At 46.9% G+C, this 19,032-nt stretch overlaps 1 protein-coding gene across 4 annotated transcripts in view; it reads right to left on the minus strand.

Annotated features, from left to right (window-relative positions):
- The window catches only part of inpp4b (inositol polyphosphate-4-phosphatase type II B), a 113,373-nt gene that overhangs the window by 27,584 nt on the left and 66,757 nt on the right, over positions 1 to 19,032 (minus strand). For all 4 annotated transcript variants that reach the window (XM_034290937.1, XM_034290939.1, XM_029118120.2 and 1 more), the window contains 3 exons: positions 15,218 to 15,322; positions 12,964 to 13,072; positions 4,088 to 4,271 (listed from right to left, as the gene is read on the minus strand). In XM_034290937.1, coding sequence (XP_034146828.1) covers positions 4,088 to 4,271; positions 12,964 to 13,072; positions 15,218 to 15,322 — 398 coding nt within the window. The remainder of the gene's footprint in view (positions 1 to 4,087; positions 4,272 to 12,963; positions 13,073 to 15,217; positions 15,323 to 19,032) is intronic.

Raw genomic sequence — 19,032 nt, forward strand, 5'->3', positions numbered from 1 at the left:
CATCCTGCGCTGAGGTGGCTCGCGCCCCGGTGCCCGGCACAGCACCACACTGGCAAAGCCTCTTGACAATAATTGACTTAGCATGGCAATGAGCAATTCTATTACCCTGGCAGCCTAACACAACACATGGGATCCTTTGAACCGACAAACTATTGAACTAATGAGAGATTGAACAAGCCGATGCCGCGTATTTTGTCGGCGAAATGTGTCCCGCCCTCACCCAACCTCACCCCCCCCCCCGGATGAAACTGGTGGAATGAAAGGCACTCGGGTGGCTGAGATGAAAACGCACGCGGTCCCCTGGGATCAGAGTGAGGTGGCTCATGATGTCAGAGGGCTTGGTATGGAAAGAGAGTGAGAGGGAGATGAAGTATGGCATATCTGTCCGTCTTACATTGGGGGTCGTACAAGCCTACATCCAATCGACCTGCCTTGTAGGACATTGTCATAATGGATGGTGGTCGTTGGAAAGGGCACGCGCAAGCAGATAATTAGACAATGGCTTGAAGGTTTTAGTGTGATTGCATTTCATTTACTTGAATTGGCCATTATGGAGATAAATTACTTCCATAATGGTAATTTAATACTTTGAAAGTGGTATAGCTTTGGGAAAATATACATAAATTGATTAACATTCCGCGTGAGTTTCCTCAGTTTAGGAGGAAACATCAACAGACACTAAAACACACACACACACACACACAAATTGAAAACACTCAACAGGAACAAAACACAGAAAACTCAAAAACAACAGAGCTTAAAATGTCAATCCATATTCAAACCAAACTTTCCTTATCTTCCACAATGTTAATTTGCAATCTATGAAGGACATTTATTATTCATTGGCTTTTCTGGGGTGACTGGAGAAAGCAGGGCTGGGAGAACGGCGTGTCACACACTCTGGTCCTGTTTGCTCTACCTAACCAAAAGCTCAAGGGACCAATCAGTTTGACTGTGCCAATAATTCATCAACCGCCATTGTAATCTAATGATAACTCTCAATTACTTGGATAGTGGATTGTTAACAAGCTTATTCCCCGTCTCCATCATACAAGCAAACATGACTTTGGTTGTTGGCGTTTGAGAAAGATTTTAAAGTTGTTTGCTAAGTAGCAAGCAAGTTTATTTAAACAGCACAATTCATACATAGAAGCAATTCAATGTGCTTTACAAGTAGAAGGGCCTCAAGACAAATAAGAACAATGGAAAGGACTTGCATGGTGCTTTTGTAGATGGTGCAACTCATATTTTCACTGATGAGCTACCGGTTGTTTAGCTAGGTGCAGTCTATTAAACATAAATAATTTCCAATAAAAGCCCAGTCAGACTCTAAATCTCTGTTTGGAATACTGGCCACAGACTAGAGGCTTTTCTTACACTGCAAGGAGAATTTCCAATTGTATGCTTAATCTTATTCAATAGGCTACAAACGCAACTTTTGCCCATCAATGTATGTGGAAACTTAACTTCACATTTGTTCTCACCTACAGCTTCAGTGAAGATCTTATGCCTTCAAATCCCTTCAGAGAGAAAGACGCACAGAAAGAACTAGCAACAGCCCAAGGCTGCAAACTCAACAAAAAGATCTCAGCTAACATGGACTAGCTAGATGATTTGGACATTTCTAAACTGAATATAGTCTGTGTAAGACACAATGAGAGATGCTGTGTTTGATGGTCTGTGTTAGACACAGAGACGCTGTGTGTGATGGTCTGTGTAAGACACAGTGAGAGACGCTGTGTGTGATGGTCTGTGCAAGACACAGTGAGAGACGCTGTGTGTGATGGTCTGTGTTAGACACAGTGAGAGACGCTGTGTGTGATGGTCTGTCTTAGACACTGAGAGACACTGTGTGTGATGGTTTGTGTTAGACACTGAGAGATGCTGTGTGTAATGGTTTGTGTTAGACACTGAGAGATGCTGGGTGTAATGGTTTGGGAAAGACGCAGTGAGAGATACTGTGTGTAATGGTTTGGGAAAGACGCAGTGAGAGACACTGTGCGGGGGGGTATGTGTAAGACAGTGAGGGACTTTGGCAAGGATTGCAGTGATCTACGGGGAGTAATATGACTGTTTGGGACCAAACTGCTCTGTACTTTCATTAGGGCACCACCACCCACTCATTCTATCCATATGGACGGAGACCTCACAGCCATCTGTCTGGACACACACCCAGGGATGTGTGTGTATGCGTTTCAAGGGTTTCCATAGAAACGCCATAGGTAAACCAAAAGTGGATCAGACTTGCACGGTGGATCTGTGGTGCTGAGTGAGTGGCGTTGCTAAGCGGACTATGGATTTTCTATAAATGAGATATGAGCTACTGAGGGCGATGGGTCGTACTGAACACACGCCATACAAAAGGATGAGCAAAAATACACAATCACAGACTTCTCCCACACGTCTTCACTTCATTAATTAATCTAAATGCGTGAAGACAAACACTTGGCGAGGTCTCTTCAATTTAGATAATGATAATAAATACATTTCTATAGAATATTTAGTTTTATAGATCTCTATTTATAATATATATTTCTATATTACCGTCCTTCTCTTTTGGTTAACCCGTTTATCCTGAAATATACCTGTTTATCCTAAGGTACGCCCCGTCAGCTCTTAAATATATACATTTGAAATAGAAAACTCACCAACATAACTGCCATGAAATACTATTCAATATCGAACTGTCAATCAAGCTCCCCAGCCAGATCCATTTTGGGCTCCTCACAAGCCACGAACGCACTTGAAAGTCGCGCACATGCACGCACGCAAGGCGCGCACGCAAGGCGCGCACGCGCACACGTACACAAACGTATGCGCAAACACACATACACACACACACACACCTTGAGGTTCCAATCAAAGGAGAGTGGCTGTTGCTGACCAGGGCTGCCTCCGTGTCTAATCAAGGATGAGGGGAAGCTGTGACAGAGAGAATGTACCAATTAAGCAGTCTGATTGGGCTCTATTCCACTGTGGTAAAAACAATCTCTCACTCTCTCACCATGGCAGATTGCAAATCCGACAGCACCAGATGTTATCCATTAATTACATGGATAAAACACCCGGAGTTTTGTTCGTAGAACTGTGCGTTCGGTCGCTCGCAATTCACTTCTTTTGGCTTTGGCGTTTTAATGATGAATAACAGACAGGCGTTCCAGAAGGCGTCGTTTCTGTGTGTTGATTGGTCGATAAGAGCGGCTTCAATACACTCCGGTGGTCGGACTTCAAACAACACAAACGCCTACAGCCGAGAAAGTGCGAATGGTGACAGCCTCTGCGCTAGTCTGATCGCCGCCCTCTCGCCAGCGTAATTCCCTCATCGACACGGCAGCAGGACATGAAACGCAGGCAGGAGAATGTAAGCTAAAGACATCGACACCCAAGCTGGCTCCGTGTCCCCAAACAGTTACATGTCTCCACAGCAGGGCTTCACTAGTAAACGTCAGCACACTTGAAGGGCAACTTAAGGTCACCGAAATACACTTGCTGCAGACTGAAATACTCAGCGAAATACAGAATCAACAATATGGTCTGCGGGAAAACATGGTGCATGTTTTCCCTTGAGTCAAAGGGAAGAACATTCACCCCCCCCCCCACCCCACCCCACCCCAAATAGCTCCAGTTTAAATCCCCCTGGTAGCTGACTTCTTAGGCTTTGCCCTGTCCCTGGGAATGCACTGACACAGCAGGAGGGAAGAGCTGAAATTGGCTCCCCTGTGCGGGCATTCATCTACAGCAACCGAGGGAACTGGCCCCTCCCTAACCGTGGGCGATGCTCAAACCCTACATCCCTACCCGGGGTGGTTGTTCTGCCACCTCCGATGACCGGCACTCCTCTTCCCTTCCCATGGTCAGTCTGGATAAGTGCATCTGTTAAACGACTACAACGCGGACGTAACCTGTGCTTTTCGGGTAAGGGCCGAATGGAAAGAGGGGGGGAGATGGAGACTGATCCAACCAAGGGCACAGGGCAGAAAACCCAGTCAGACTCGGGGCTTAATGGTAGGGGAATGCAACAGGAACAGGGGGGTGGGGTGGGTTTGATGGGAGGGTGCTGGTGATCTCTGTGGGTTGGTCCACTCACCTTCTCAGCCAGGGTCTTGAGTACTTCCCTCAGGCTGGGAGCAGAGCGCTGCTGGGCGGCCTGTAGAAGCTGGTCTGCCAGGCCTGATATTAGAGGCTGGAGCTGGCCAACACTGTTTAGCACCTCCTGGGCCTTGGCCGTGTGCTCTGGGGAGTAGTAGATACACTGGTACGCAGTGCTAAAACTGGACAGAGAAGAAGAAAGGAACAGAGTAAATGCAAGAGAGAATGAGAACGAAAAAGATAAATTAGACGAAGAGAGAAAAGGGGAGATTTTTAGGAGATCTTGTTGGGATTAAAAGGAAAAGGCAAAGATGAGATTTGGATTCCGTATTTAGTACAACCCCTCTAAATGTGAAGAGTGACTGATAAGCAATAAAACATCTATCAGACCAAAGACAGTACCCCAAAGCCAGAAATGATTCAAAGGTGATCAGCAGTCTGAATGAAAACACATAGAAAATATTACAAAAGGTTTTATCAAAGATTTCCTGTCATTATTGTTGAGTCCCAATAATTCAGGTGAATAAATCCAGCAAGAACTTTACTCCAATATTTTATGCACTGCATTCGGAAATGGTCAATATAGAACTGGCTGGTATTTTACACTTCTAATTCGACCGGAGAAACCGGCCAGTGAGAGACCATGGAAAATGATCAATGGCTCTGAGGGTAGAGCCTGGGGCCAAGAGATATTTAGATCAAATCAATGGGCGCCCACCCAGTATCCAATGTTGAAACGCATTGCAAACCACCTGCAGGAACAGACTCACTTCAGCTGATTCAGCCTCGGCTCAATATCCAAACCATGATGTGTTCCGGGACGTCATTAGTAAGCAAAACGAATACATTCCACATGCAATTATTTTGTCAATTTACAACAGTAATGACTATGGATCTCCTTGGAGCCGAGATAATGGGATCATCACACTGGTCCACCATTAACACCCAGCTAATTTCATTGATTGAAGTCACAAATGTGTGTGAAAATTCTGGGTTTGTTACAGTCATACAGTAAGTTGAAACAATATAATTTATGTTGCCTGTATCATAGAGCAAATATTTCTTAAGGGTTCAATCTAAAACCACCAAATTGTTATCAGCAGCCAGATGTTGAGTGAAACATTGACCTTGACGAATAATTAATTCTTGTTTAATTCCTAGGGAAGTCTTCACCCTGAAACAAAACACGTTTTGTTAGTTTATGGATTCAGGGCACATCAGTCCCAATCAAATGTTCTCCTCAAGTAAAGTTTCAATGACTTTCAATGAGTTTCCACAGTGACTTCCTGCCTTCAGACCGATGGTGTGCTGTAACGAGGCAGTGATTTGCAACCCTCCCAGCTAGTTTAGAGTCGGCTCTGAACAGCCTGTATCTAGGCCAGACCCTGGAGCCAGATCCTGAGGCATAATTGACTGAAGACGGAAAAAGTGAGTGTCTTTCACAGAGAGAAAGAGAGAGACACACACGCACACATAAATGGATGCACAGCAGAGCCCGTACACTCCCATTGAGCAGATAAAATAAAGAAGAAATAGTCCTCAAAGCCATCCTCTGTGATACATCCCCTACCAGCATCATCAGTACATTGCCAAAAATCTGGGCCCATTTAGAACTCCAGGTGTACTCAGGGCTAGCTAGCCGCCGCCAATGTAGCATCAGACAGGCCAGTGCTAACAAAACCCCGGCCTTGTCATCATCGCTAATGAGCTCTCTGGAGATGGGCCACCCACTGCAGCTCAAAGATAATCAAAGGCTCCGCAAACCCTGTGAAATATCTCACCGTGGTGCGGCAGCACCTGGCCCGCTAAAAGACCCGGCACCATCCGATAATGTAATCACGTATACATTACACGAGTAGGCATAGTAGGCGATACACGCGGTGACGAAAGCCAGGGAGACTCAGCAAGGACAGTAGCTTCAGCTACTTGCGACGGATTCAATAACAATCCTGTTGACTCACAACCACAAATCCAATGCCTTCAGGGGTCCAGCGCAGGGGATAATGAGTTTATACATTATCAAATAAAACGTAATTCCCCAACAACAAAATGGTGGCTAGTGAAAATGCTGAGGGGCTAGTAACTTTGGAAAACCACTAACCGCAGTGGCTGGTGAGCAAAAAAGTTAATGTCAAGCACTGGTGTCAGCTATGATATCAAACCTTTTGAAATGATCCCTTTTGGTTACCAAAGTCAACTGAATCTACACCGGCAAAGAACTGACATAACCTGATCGGTGGTTAATGTGTACTTTATGAAAAACTACAACTACAGACATGCGTATTCATGTAATGATCCTGCTGAATAGGTACACAAATATAGAAAATGCAATATCGTCTTAATGTTTCGGTATAATAAAAAAAATTGTCTACTGAAACTGGTTATTTTAGTAAATTATTGTCTCTGGGAAATTGCTTTAACAAAATTGCTAAAACAAATTCAGCAAATACTTGACAGCAAATACTCGTATTCTGGCTGTAAAATCTGTGAGTGTTTAAGGTTTAATTGGCTTGAAAGCCGACCAACAGAACATGCAGAATAAACGACTAGCTTGTGATACACTGTAGAACATAATGACTTACAAAATGGTGTTGGCGATAGAACGAAGAACAGGATGCAGTAGTAAAATGAGAATGTATGAATTCACTACAAATTCTTATATTCAGTATAAAAACGTGTCTTCAACCATTTTTGTTGGCAAGTGTTGAACAAGCCAGATCCACACCTCATTCTGTAAAACACAACTGTGGCTCATCCCAAAGCGTCCTAGATCATTTCCAAGGCATTGAACATATTCCATGAGTGCTCAAAGGTCTTCTCTGTTGGAAATAAAAATGTGTACACACGCCCGCCTGGGAAAAATAGTCTTTCTACACTTTATCTCATTATTTCCGGGGGACAAATGTTACACTAGTCACATCTGAGAGAACCGGCAGCTCCGAAGAGGGAGATCTCTGTGGACCTGACTCCCCTCCAGACACAGACTCTCTCGTGGGTTAGCTATCCCACGCCTGGCTTCCAGCTCTGGTGCCTCCACCTTCCAGCTCTAGTCCAAATAATGAGGAATTACCTAAACTGGCAGACAGTAAATAGCCTAGGAAAAATTCCTTCCCTTGATTTTCCTAAATTCCTAAATGGGAATTGGTTATGACAGTAATGAGGGGGAGCGAGGGGGGGGGGGGGGGGGGGGGGTGGGGGGGGGGGAAAGGAGGAGGCTTTTCTCTAATTAAGCCACTGTCTCGGGCTCACGGCTAATGAATAGTGGAGAAGGAAATTAATGAAGAGCTCCCAGGCCTGCTGCTGACAACCAGCAAGAGCAGAACACTGCATCGGCAAGATGGCAGAATGGATGCCCAGAGCCTTCCCAGGCCACTGACAAAACACACTCTGTCTTTATTGACACTAGACAGGCCTAGCATTGAAGGCAACTGATATTAGATCGGGCTGGTCACTTCCAAAGCCCACTGATTGAGACTGGCATGGATAGCAAGTGATAATACACAAGCAACAGGCCAGACGGTAACCAATGTCATTGCTAGAACCTGTTCTTTTACGGAGATAGGTTTGGAAAGTGACTAACGGCACAGGGGTTCCTCAGATCTGACTTCGGCACTGCCAAAACCCACTTGTGAGTCTGTGAGAGACGGGGATGCCCTGGAAGACAGATACAGCCAAAGTTCTCCTCTATCCAACAGGCGGGCAGCCTATTGATTCCAGAACCGCCTGTGTATAAACAAGGTGGTGTCCCTTTTGGTTTTTAAGGTCACTGCCAAAGCCCACTCTGTCATAAGACAGCGTTGGGTTGCATCTCAAGACCAGAAGTTCATAGCAACAGAAGGTACTGACTTTAGACCAGTTCTTACAGTAGATCCGGCCTGGGCTACAGCCAAAGTCTTGGAGCATGGAGCACAGAAATAAGGACTGGAAGGCACTGGTCTCAGTTTGTCACATGACTGCAGACAACATCTTTCTCTGATTCCAGAACAGCCTGTGTTTGAACAAGATGGATTCCATTGGATCCCTATTGGTTACCCAGAATACTGTCAAGGTTGTTTCTGTGAAACCAATGGGCCTCTGTCGGTTTTACCATCTTTCTGCTTCCTGGGAAGAGCTGATATCAAACCAGTATCAACTTCTGCTTTGACAACCAGCAGATATAAAATCCTGTTCCCCAAAAGTTGGGACGCTGTGTAAAATGCAAATAAAAATAAAATGCAATGATGTGCAAATCATTTATCCCTATATTTAATTGACAATAGTACAAAGACAACAAATTAACTATTGAAATTGAGAAATTATTTTGTTTTTGGAAAAACACATATCTATTTTGAATTTGGTGCCAGCAACATGTTTCAAAATGTTGGGACAGAAGCAACAAAAGACTGGAAAAGTTGTGTAATGCTAATAAACCTGGTGGAATATCACACAACTAATTGGGATAGTTGGCAACAGGTCAGTAACATGATTGGGTGTTAAAAGATCATTCCAGAGAGGATGGGCCTGTCAGAAGTGAGGATGGGGAGGGGTTCACCACTCTGTGAAAGACTGCGTGGGTATATATCTTTCAAGAAACAATAAAATGTCTCAGTCTCACCATTTCATATGTTGTCTTTATACTATTTTCTATTGAATATAGGGTTTAAATTATTGGCACATCATTGCATTCTGTTTTTATTTACATTTTACACAGCATCAAAACTTTCTTTGAAACAGGGTTGTATATTAAACATCTGTCCTGGACTGGCAAAAGTGAAATAGTAACTGATTTTGTGCTCAGCACATAGAAAACAGTAGAATTGGTATTAAACCCGTAAGCACCAAGGCTGAATGCACTGGCTTACTCCACTAACAGACTTTACTGCGAGCTGTTAAAAAAAAATGTTTACATTATTCTGTCAAGTTGTTTATCAAAGTTGTAAAGCTATATTGGCCACACACATTTTATAGCAAATGCTGTTGGGAGTGTAGCAAAGTGATTGAGTCCGTCCAAACAGTTGGCTGAAGGAAGAGAGTATATGTAATTACTAATGACTAATGTGTAAATACATAGCCATTTTTTTCTCCAAAATCAACAGAGTATAGCATGGAAATGAAAAGTGTTCGTGTGTGTGTGTGTGTGTGTACATCGATTATTAGGGTCAATTTAAGTATGAGCGTGAGAGACTTCGTATGTCCTTTGGTGAATGTGGGTAAACGAGCTACATAGAGAATTAGTGTGACTGTGGAAAACGGCCAGTCCAGAGCCCGTCGTGGTGCCGGCCAGATCAGTGTAACAGTCTGACCGCCCGGGGGGGAGGGGGGGCTTATTTTTAGTCTCTCTGTCCCGGTTATGATGTGCCTGATCCACGGTGCCAGGCTGTGTGGAGGACACGTCCCGGTGGGTGGGCAGGCTGCTCCTACTGCTACGCCTCCTGGCAGACCCGTTGACACCGGGGGCGCTGTGCAGCTGCTTCACCAGGTACTGATGCACCCTGCAGGTAATGAGGGGGGGGCGTATTGGGGGGGGGGCGTAGTGAGCGCTTGAACCTTTTCTGTCCCTCGTGCGGCGAGAGATGGGTTGTTTACCTGGCTGCACCGCGGCCGCTGACCCCCTCCCTGTGGGCTGACTCACTGTCACTGGAGATCAGGCCAACCAGTCTCAGTCCTCAGCCCACTTTGCTGTTCACCCATGACTGTGGGAGGGGGGGGGGGGTTATTTATGACTCACCAGGTAGTCTAAGGACCCACCCTTGGGGGGGCCCTGAATGGAGGGTCAGCGCAGTGGAATGTGATGTGACGATCACTGGGACCCGGGGAAGGCCCATGGGGAAGTCCAGAGTGTGTTCTGTTCTAACCCTATAAAAAGAAAACCCGTAGCCACACACACCCACACACATATCAACACAGTCCCCATGAAGTTAGACAGAGCTAGGGGAGTTAAAACCCATCCAAAGGGACTTCATTAGCTGTGTGCACTGAACCAAACTCTCCCTGATTGTACCACGGCTGCTCCGCATCTTGCCCAGAAAATGCCATTCGCAAGTGCCGGCTGAACAGACGGGCGGGTCCAAACCCGGTGTTTACCCTCCTGAATCAGCAGTGCGTACAGCTAGGGTGGGGCTCTGCTTGTACACTGAGACACACACACGCACACATACACACACAAATACACATGCACAGGCAGAGGCACACACAACAACTAAACTCAGGGAGGGGCAGCCCTTATGCTGGGACACAGTGGTTGTAGGTACACACGCACACGCACACACAATGACAAACCCAAAATCGCAATGGCAGAGTACAGTGCAACAACAAGCGGTTCAACTTGGTCCCCACAAACCTGGGAGGCTCCGCTCCATCCAACCATGCGCCGCTTATCACCGCCACCAAAAAACTGAATGATTCAACGGAAGGCTTTGTTAAAGAGAGATTAGTCGGCCTCAGCGATTCAGCTGCTCTGTCTACAGGGTTCAATTATAAAAACTGTGACTTTTTAAACAGCCAGTTGAGTGGAAGGTATGCATTAATAAAAGTGCTCCTACAAAGTAAGCGAAAAGCTTGGAGCTTTGATTCAAAGCCCCCCCCCCCCCCCATTCCTAAAAGACACTAAATACTAAACTAATACTACTGTAAATAATATAGGGACAGTCCACCTCCAGGGATGATTTGCATATGGATGAGGGAAAAGGACACTCTCTCTCTCACTCCTTGCCAGAGTTTCCTCTCTCTCGCTCTCTCTCTCTCTTCACCATATTCCTATCCTGTCTTTCTCTCTGACTCCCCTTTCCCCTCCTCCCCACCCCCCAGTCCTTTCTCCTCATGTCCGGGGGAACAAGACGGATGGCTCCTTTATAACCCTCCTGGCCACGCCTCCGTACTCAAGGTTTTCTTGTCCACCTCATCCCTAGGTTTCTGGTCTCCTCCCTTTGACAGATTAATATCGCATTGAATAGCCGAGTCTCATTTCTCACAGATGGAGATGATTGTTCCTTTTTTAATCGAATGACGTGTGTCTCTGTGTGTTCGGGTGTGTAAATGTGTGTAAGTATGAGCGGCTGCAAATTAGGTCCAACCCGCCATCTTTATTCATGACTTTCGACATCATTTTGACTTCTTTTAAAATAGAAATCACTCTTGTTACTTGAAGACAAAGACAAGAGCACATCGAAGAGCCCCTCTTGGCAGATGCACTCCAGTCGAAATTTAAATTTCCACTGTGGCATAATAACATGCAAATTAAGGCACGGAAATGAATTTTCCCCTATTGAAAGTAAACATGCAACTCCATTAAAACGCCAAGGAGGCAAATCGAAGCAAATCCAACACAATCATGAAGAAGAGCATGAAATCCCATTTCTTCCCATTTCGGGGAAATGACTGACAAATGACTGGATTTTGGGTCAGACGTGGGCTTGTGCTCGGCATAGGGCCGCTTCTTGGTTACCGAGGCGGAAAATTGGAAAATTTAAGCTACAGTGAGTCATTAGCAAAGTCAAATATGAAACAAAAAAAGGCCTGTCTCCTGGGGTTCTCTGTCTTATCTCTCATTCAAAGCCATTGATTTCACTTCAGCAGACTGCCTTCGTTCCAAAACACGCTAACTCATATCGTAGTGTGAGCTAGTAGATAAACGTCGCCTGCTGACCATCTTGGGCAAATTAGCTTTTGTGCAGTTCAGCAAACCCATTTTTTTTTTACCCAGTGTCTTAACTTATTTTTCTCCAAACTTTCTGTTTCTCTCTCGTTTGCTCTTTCTCTCTCCCTCTCTCGATCTATCTCCCCTTCACTTCTTTCATGGCCTCTAAACTCAGTGTAACTAATTGGCTGGGGCTCAGTAATGACTTGGCAGTCGCCTGAGAAGCTTTGGGGAAAATCACCTCTCATTTCCTTGGGCATCACTCAAATGACCACATGCTGAACTCTTCACATAACAACCCTCCATCTTAAAGCGTACGAGGACAAACCTCAACCAGACACAAAACGCTGATCTCAGGTTCCAGAAATAAAGGCATGGCCTGATCCTAGACTCCACTCTGCGATGCTTCCTGGAAACGGGCCCAGAGCAGTAAGCCCAGGGGTTGGGACTGTTACTCTACCTGTTCTCAGTTCATCTACATCATCCTATCACCCCCCGCAGGGTGTTCACCATGCCCGTGGCGGCTTCCGCTCGATGGGAACATACTAATTAGACACGTCTTCTCCTTCAGAGCCACGGAAGTAAGAGACTCCGCGTTGCGCACACACACAACCGCAGCCCCGGGGATGAGCGCCAGGTAATTGAATCAAACAGACACAATTAAATCACAGTATTCCAGAGTGTCAATAGGGACCAACTCAGGGTTATTGCAAAAGGGGACCTGGAAGATCCAAAATGTCCGACTCACACGGAAGGGGGACGCCAGTGAGTGAAAAAGAAACCAAAAAAAGTCCTGAGTCATCCGCCACTTCTACCGTTATTGGCATCCGAGGCCGATGGCCCTCCAGTCAGATGTAACTGTCACTGGCAGAGCGCACAGTTCCCCCGATTGAGTCCGACCTCCCAGCTCAGCTGTCAGTAACAGTAGACTGTGGCATTAAATCCACGTCAAGACCAAATTCATCTGTCACTACCGATGCTGGCCCCACTACATCCACCTGTCGTTACAGTGGAACAGGCCATTACACGAATCGCAGGCAGAGAGAAGCCGCTATCCGTCTTTCGCGTGTTAGCGTCCCCTGGTTGAACCTCCTCACCTGAGAGCCGGACCAATTCAAAATGGCACCCAGGCTAGAACAGGTCTGTGTGGAATGGCGGAACAGGGGGTTCGTGATTGGTTTATCCGGGTTAGACCCGGCCCGGTATGAATCCCCATTGTGCGCTCCGTGTTGTGTGATGCTGTGACGTCTGTGCCTCACCTCTTTTTCTCGGCCTCGTGTCTGCCCAGGAGACGGCGCAGCCCTCCGCCCTTGAAGCCCTGGAAGTGGGCCGCCGGAGCCCCGACTGTGACCACATCGTAGAACGCATCTGGAGAAACAAGGAAGGGCCACGCCGGCGGTTAGTGGGCCACACAGCGATTACGCCACACGAAGGAGGTAGCGGGGAGGGGGACGGACTGAAGAAGAGATAAAAGGGATGGGTTGTTGTGGGGGTTTGTTGGTAATGTGAATCGCGGAGGTCTGGAGTTTGGGATGACAGAGACACACACACACAGAGGGAGTGTATTTGTGGTGGATGAGCGCGGGGTCAGCTAATGAACGGCACCGGGGACAGCAAAACAGCCAGCCGCCACAGGAAGTCCTGTTTGAGGAGTCCACAGCAATTAACGACAGCGCTGAACTGAGTGCCGAGGTTGCCCTGACGATGCTCGTCGCAGACACCCCGCCCCGCTCGACAGTGGGGAGTGCTCGTCTGCACTCGCCCCACGCTTCCTCCGTAATGATCCCGTGGTCGCCTCACGCTGCCCTTCTTCTCCACATGCGCCCTGCCCCCCCCCCCCACCCTGGGTCCTAAAACCTCCCCATTCCCCTAATTGGCTGCGCTTTCACAATACAGAGCAACACAATGAAATACAATAGTGAAGGCCTGCAACATCACTCACACAGGCCAATTTGCTGGAGCAGATCCCCCTCATCCGCCCCACTGTCTCCGTCATAAATCGTCTGGAGAAAGTCGGGCTGGTGTGGGAAACATGTCTTTCTCCTTCTCCCTCTCACTCCCCGGGAGGAGAAATTGATTGTGGGCCCGGCAAGATAAGTTGGAATAATTCATACTTAACCTATCCCTAAGTCCTGTTTAAGGGAGATAAAATGTCCCTTTTACATGGCCCAAATGGAGTTTATTGCACTGTGTTTCCTTATTGGGCTTTGCCAAGCCATGCATGCTGAGGCACAGAAGGGGTTGGGGTCGGTGGTTGTCACTTGAGACTAACTGAGCAGCTATTTTCCAGACAAATTACAATTTTCTTGGGCTCATAAAGCTGTTTTCCTCCAGGCTGTTATTTTCTCTCTCTGGATGATCAATTGTGGAATGCAAATCCGAATGCAAAAGTTATGCTATAATTGTAAATCGCTCTGGATAAGACCGTCTTCTAAATGACTAGAATGGAATGGAAATGTCTGGATGGTTCCTATGGTTTAGTGTGTCGAGGAGAACAGGAAAAACATAGAAATACTCCTAGAATTCCTAACAAGCACAGAAAACTGAGTGACTAACTGAAATGTCTATATTGATGTATTTGTCATTAAAGGTCAATGGACGCATGTTTAACATCTGCTTTTTGCCCACATTGACAAATTGATTCATTTTTCATGTCGACAAAGCATCTAATTCCCAAGGGAGTGACAGACCAGATAATATGACAGCCATTTTATCACCAAACAAATACATCACCATGTGTTTCAAAATCTGCCTTGTCACCCATCTTCTGAAACTAAAGAAAAACTACATCATCAAACTGTGTTCTTTTGGTCTCCATGTGTTCTCGCCTTTACTATATTACCCCTTATCTTTTTGCCTGTCAGAGGTGATGGTTATGAAGGGAGGCAAATAGATCGATCCTCCTCATTCCAAACATAATTTCTGATGTCTTCTGAGTACAGTGTGGATCTGTGGCCAGGCTTGTCTAGCCTTCAACTTTCCAATCAACTCAAAGCTGAGACATCTTAGACACTGAGGAGCGTTCCTCAGGAGCTAGCTCCTGTTAGCTGCTACTGAACGCATCCCAGCGCTAGCTTGTAGCATGTTTTGGAGGACATAATGCACTCTGACAAGCCTAGGGCTGAACTACGGAGGTACTTATTGGGGTCGGTTGCAGGGGAATATGGGAATAATACCCAGCCTAGCTCATAGGGCTTCATTAGAGCATTGCAAGTCTGTCTTCCTGTCTGCCTGGTCAGGTTAATGTGCATCTGTCAGTTCTCCAGATGCCCCTGAGATGTGGCCTCTGCTCTTTTCTGACAAAAAAAGAAAAGCGGAGAAGGGAAGGTCAAAATCAAGACGACCGAAGGGGCACTATCGACGTTCAAGGCTTCTGCGCTCGTTCCCTGCTGGGCGTTATTCATTAGAGCACATACGTCAAACGTCATATCGGACAAGTTGATCTGGCCCCGCCCTGTTTCCCCAACTGTTTGCTGCCTAACGAACGCGAGCCAAGTCAGTCTGCAGACGTACCGGTTTTTCTGGGACATGTCACCCTCATTCTCTGGGTATGCAGGTTGATGGGGATGAACTCCAGATACCTCTGAGCCTTGCTGCAGCTGGGCTTGAACGATGGACCTGTAATGGGTAGCGAAGAAACAAGTGAAATTATACAGGGTAAAACATTATTCAAATATACAATACTTATTAAGAGGAGCTTTCCCTCTTCATGCTGTGGACCTCATACTGGTGTTAACCCATCATGGCCAGGATAGTTGAGGATCATGCCAAACAAAGCCCTTATCAAAGTTGAGGCTCCTGATCTTCCTGGGCTTGTAGTTCCATTTAAATCCAGAAGTGGGGCTACAACCCCACATCCCTTTCACATCGTAGTGGGTTGGGGCACTACCAAACCGCAAACCTCAAACACCAATATCTTCCAATAGACATCTGTCAGAGTCCTCTTGCATTTAAAACTCAGCTCATTTTCAATCAGCCCTCGCAAAGCATCCACTAATGTACATTGTAATCCTCTAAGTTTAGGATTTTATGCCCTTTTGCACCACCTGCTTTGTACAAAACTTCCAATTAAATATGTAGCTCTGAAAGATAAAGCTGAGTCTTTGTTTGTGGGCTTATGCTAAAGCTGAACAGCACTATCTGACACTCCTCAACGGTAGCTTAAATATCAAATATGCAAATAACGCCAGCAAACTTTCTTTGAAATAGGGCTAAGCTTTTAAGAACAGTCAAATAACACTGGCTATCTGACATTTTGTGGTGTTTGCTGAAGGGGAGGTTATTTCCGAAAGTAAAGATGAAGGTAGGAAAAAAAACAGGTACAAACAGACACACACTCACAATAAAACATATTCTCCTCAAACAAACATTTTAAATTATCTTCCAAATTAGTTCCACATCAAAAACTTTTAATTGGATTTCAATCTATCCAATCGGTACTCTTGAGTTTTACGCTTTGAGCAATTACACGCAAATTCAAACAATCAATTAGACCCTCAAAACCTGTGAGGGCCTGCGTCGTTTCTGTGTGCGACCACACGACACCTGGCCACTGCGTGACCTTGGGCCACGTATTCCCTAGGAAGAGACAGGCCAACGTACCTCCCCTTTGGGCGGAACATAAGCACCCTATGACCTTGCCTCGTGCCGCCCAGGGATTACGAACCGGGTGCTAACGCACGTACTGTAGAAGTCAGTGTGCTTTCTGGAGCACGGCGCGTGCCCCATTACCACCCATTAAACATTTACAACGTGTTTAGCTTGCCTGTAGCACATCTGGCCTCCAAAGCTGCTGCTAACAGATGACCGCACACTGGCTGCCGATGAGCAGCCTCCGGGGCAACACGCAAGCACACATTTGGCCACAAACAATTCATGTTAGGGCCACGCTAGCCACCTTGCTCCTCTCTCTGTTTCCGTCGACACGTGCAAGGACAAAGAAACTGGGTGAATTATACCCTGCCATTCGTTCAATATCCTTACAGAAGCGTAAAAAAAAAAAAGCTGGTTATCTTTCAACCCTGTCTTGTTCACGCCGGCGGGAGAATTTAGCATTTAGCTAGCCGTCCCTTACGGCTTCTCCCAGCGGTGCCGGTTGGGGCTAATGGTATAGACAGCCAGGGGGCCTTGCCTTCTCTCGGGCTCACCGGGCTGCCAGTCACTATGTCAGCTGTGCACACCGGGGACAGGGGCTAATAGAGCTGGAGACTGGTGGTGGTGGTGGGGGGTGGTTTGACGAATTAGCTGCATCAAATCCCCGTCTGTTTGCCCAGGTGGTCGGTCTGTATGACAGGAAGGAGCCAATACTGTTGAACCACACAGCCGGCTGGCCAGAACCCGAGAGCTTGGAGTGGTGGCATTCTCTCTGCTATGGACGGACGGATTTCCCTGTCCTGGTTTCTCTGTTTTTTCCCGTGTACACAAAAGACACACATATTTACACGTTTGTAATTTGGCAGGTCCTCTGATCCAGACCCACTTACAGTAGTAAGACACATTTTTGCACGGGTTGCCCGGCAGGAATCCAACTGAGCGCCAGCATAATGCTCTACCAAATGTAGGAAATGTGACCTACTCGGACACAGACACATCGTCTCTCTGTGTCTCTACGTACCCCTATCTATGAGGATTTCTTATCTCCCGTTTTCTGCTTGTGCCGAGCCTGGGGAAAAAACTTAAAATATTCAAGTGTGATGCCTTTGGACCGCTAACTTCAGAAACAGGGGTTCAATCGACTAGCAAATACACCCGGTGGCAGAAAATACCTCCTCCCCTGTAGCAATTCATCCATATGAAAAATATTAAAAGCCTCCCGCTGTTTCACTTCTGCACATAACAATCAAGCCCCAGAGCCGATAACCTCTTGGATGAGGATAATTTCAACCACTTGGACAGTTCAGAAACCATTTACAAGGCCTTGGAAAAACTTATTTTCTGAAGCTAAGAGCCGACGCCTAGCAGTGGCGGCCTCAGTGTTCGACCGGTTTTCCCGAGCCGTTAGCTAGCTAGAAGCGCAGGCCTCTTTTAAGTCTGACAGTGGGGGGTCGGCCTGGTGCTGAGGGTAGCATAGGGAAGCGGCGGAAAGCAGCGGTAAGCGGCAGAGCGCCTTGTTCAGATGCTTCTCAGTCCGCCTCGGGGCATGCTTGGTACAGCAAACAGGGCGCCCGACTAGAGCAGACAAGCCCGGCGCCGCTGAGCCGAAAGAACAGGGTTCACGTCGACAATAAAGGGATGCTTGGCGTTTTCACCCCCCCCCCCCCTTCACTTTGTCTTCCCATCTCACACGTTGACGCGAGAAGGGGAATTTCTGTAGTCTGATTTCACTCGGAGTGTATAGGAGAATTTCTGTTCAGTCCGACCGGAAAGTGTGTTCCAACTCACTGTGGCGGCGCTGGACCGACTGAACGTGTGTCTGAAAGACGACCGGTACTCACCACTCTGGTTATATCGTGTTCACTCGTGGTTCTGGAGATCTGTGGGTCTCCATTTGAAAATGTTTCCAACTTCCACACCAGTTTTCGTAACCACTTGGCTACATCAAACTGTACATGGTGACATCATAACAATACACAACTGTCTCTTTAGCCCTACGCCCCGAAAGACGAGCTTGTGCTTTCAGCCCGACACCGTGACTAAAGATTGACTGATGGACAGTTAGTCACCGTAGATCACCGACGGCTTTGGTAGAAGCTCCAACATCCACTCACTAAGGGGATTAGCCAAGCTTCTAATTCGCAGGGCGGCAAACAATAGGAGTGGGAGAGACGATTTATTAATGAATGGGGTTCAGGCGGAATGAAGTTATTCCGGTATCTGAAGTATGCCGAGGTCATTCCGTCTAATTAAAAGGAACAAAAGGGAAACACTGGGGGCTTTGGAATCTGTGGAAAGGGATTTGAGTCTCGAAACCTCCACGGACGGCCAACGCACAGCGGCCCTTTTCCCTCCTCTTCCATCTCACCTGCCTTTCACTCGCTTTGCTAGCTGCTCACTTGTGACGTTATCCTGCCTGCGCACTCAAACCCCCCCCCCCCCCCCCCGGGCATCCTCTCTACATTCTCCGTCGCCCTTTCTTCTCCTAACATTGTCGTTCTGCATCTCCGCCGCCACATTCGTCGTCCTTTCATCCCTCCTTTCACCCCTCCCCACCTGGGCTTTAATCACATTAGGTATTAATAATTAATCTGGTTGCTGCCTTCTCTGCCCGGCTAGCTTAGTGTTGTCTGTCAGCGTGCTGACTTAATGCAGCGTTGGATTAGAGGCGGCGAGGGCCCTCTCTTCTGCCGAGCAACGTTGAACGGCAAACTTGATTACCACACAATGCAGCA

Source organism: Esox lucius, chromosome 25 (assembly GCF_011004845.1).
Source record: "Esox lucius isolate fEsoLuc1 chromosome 25, fEsoLuc1.pri, whole genome shotgun sequence".
Classification (NCBI taxonomy): Eukaryota; Metazoa; Chordata; class Actinopteri; order Esociformes; family Esocidae; genus Esox; species Esox lucius.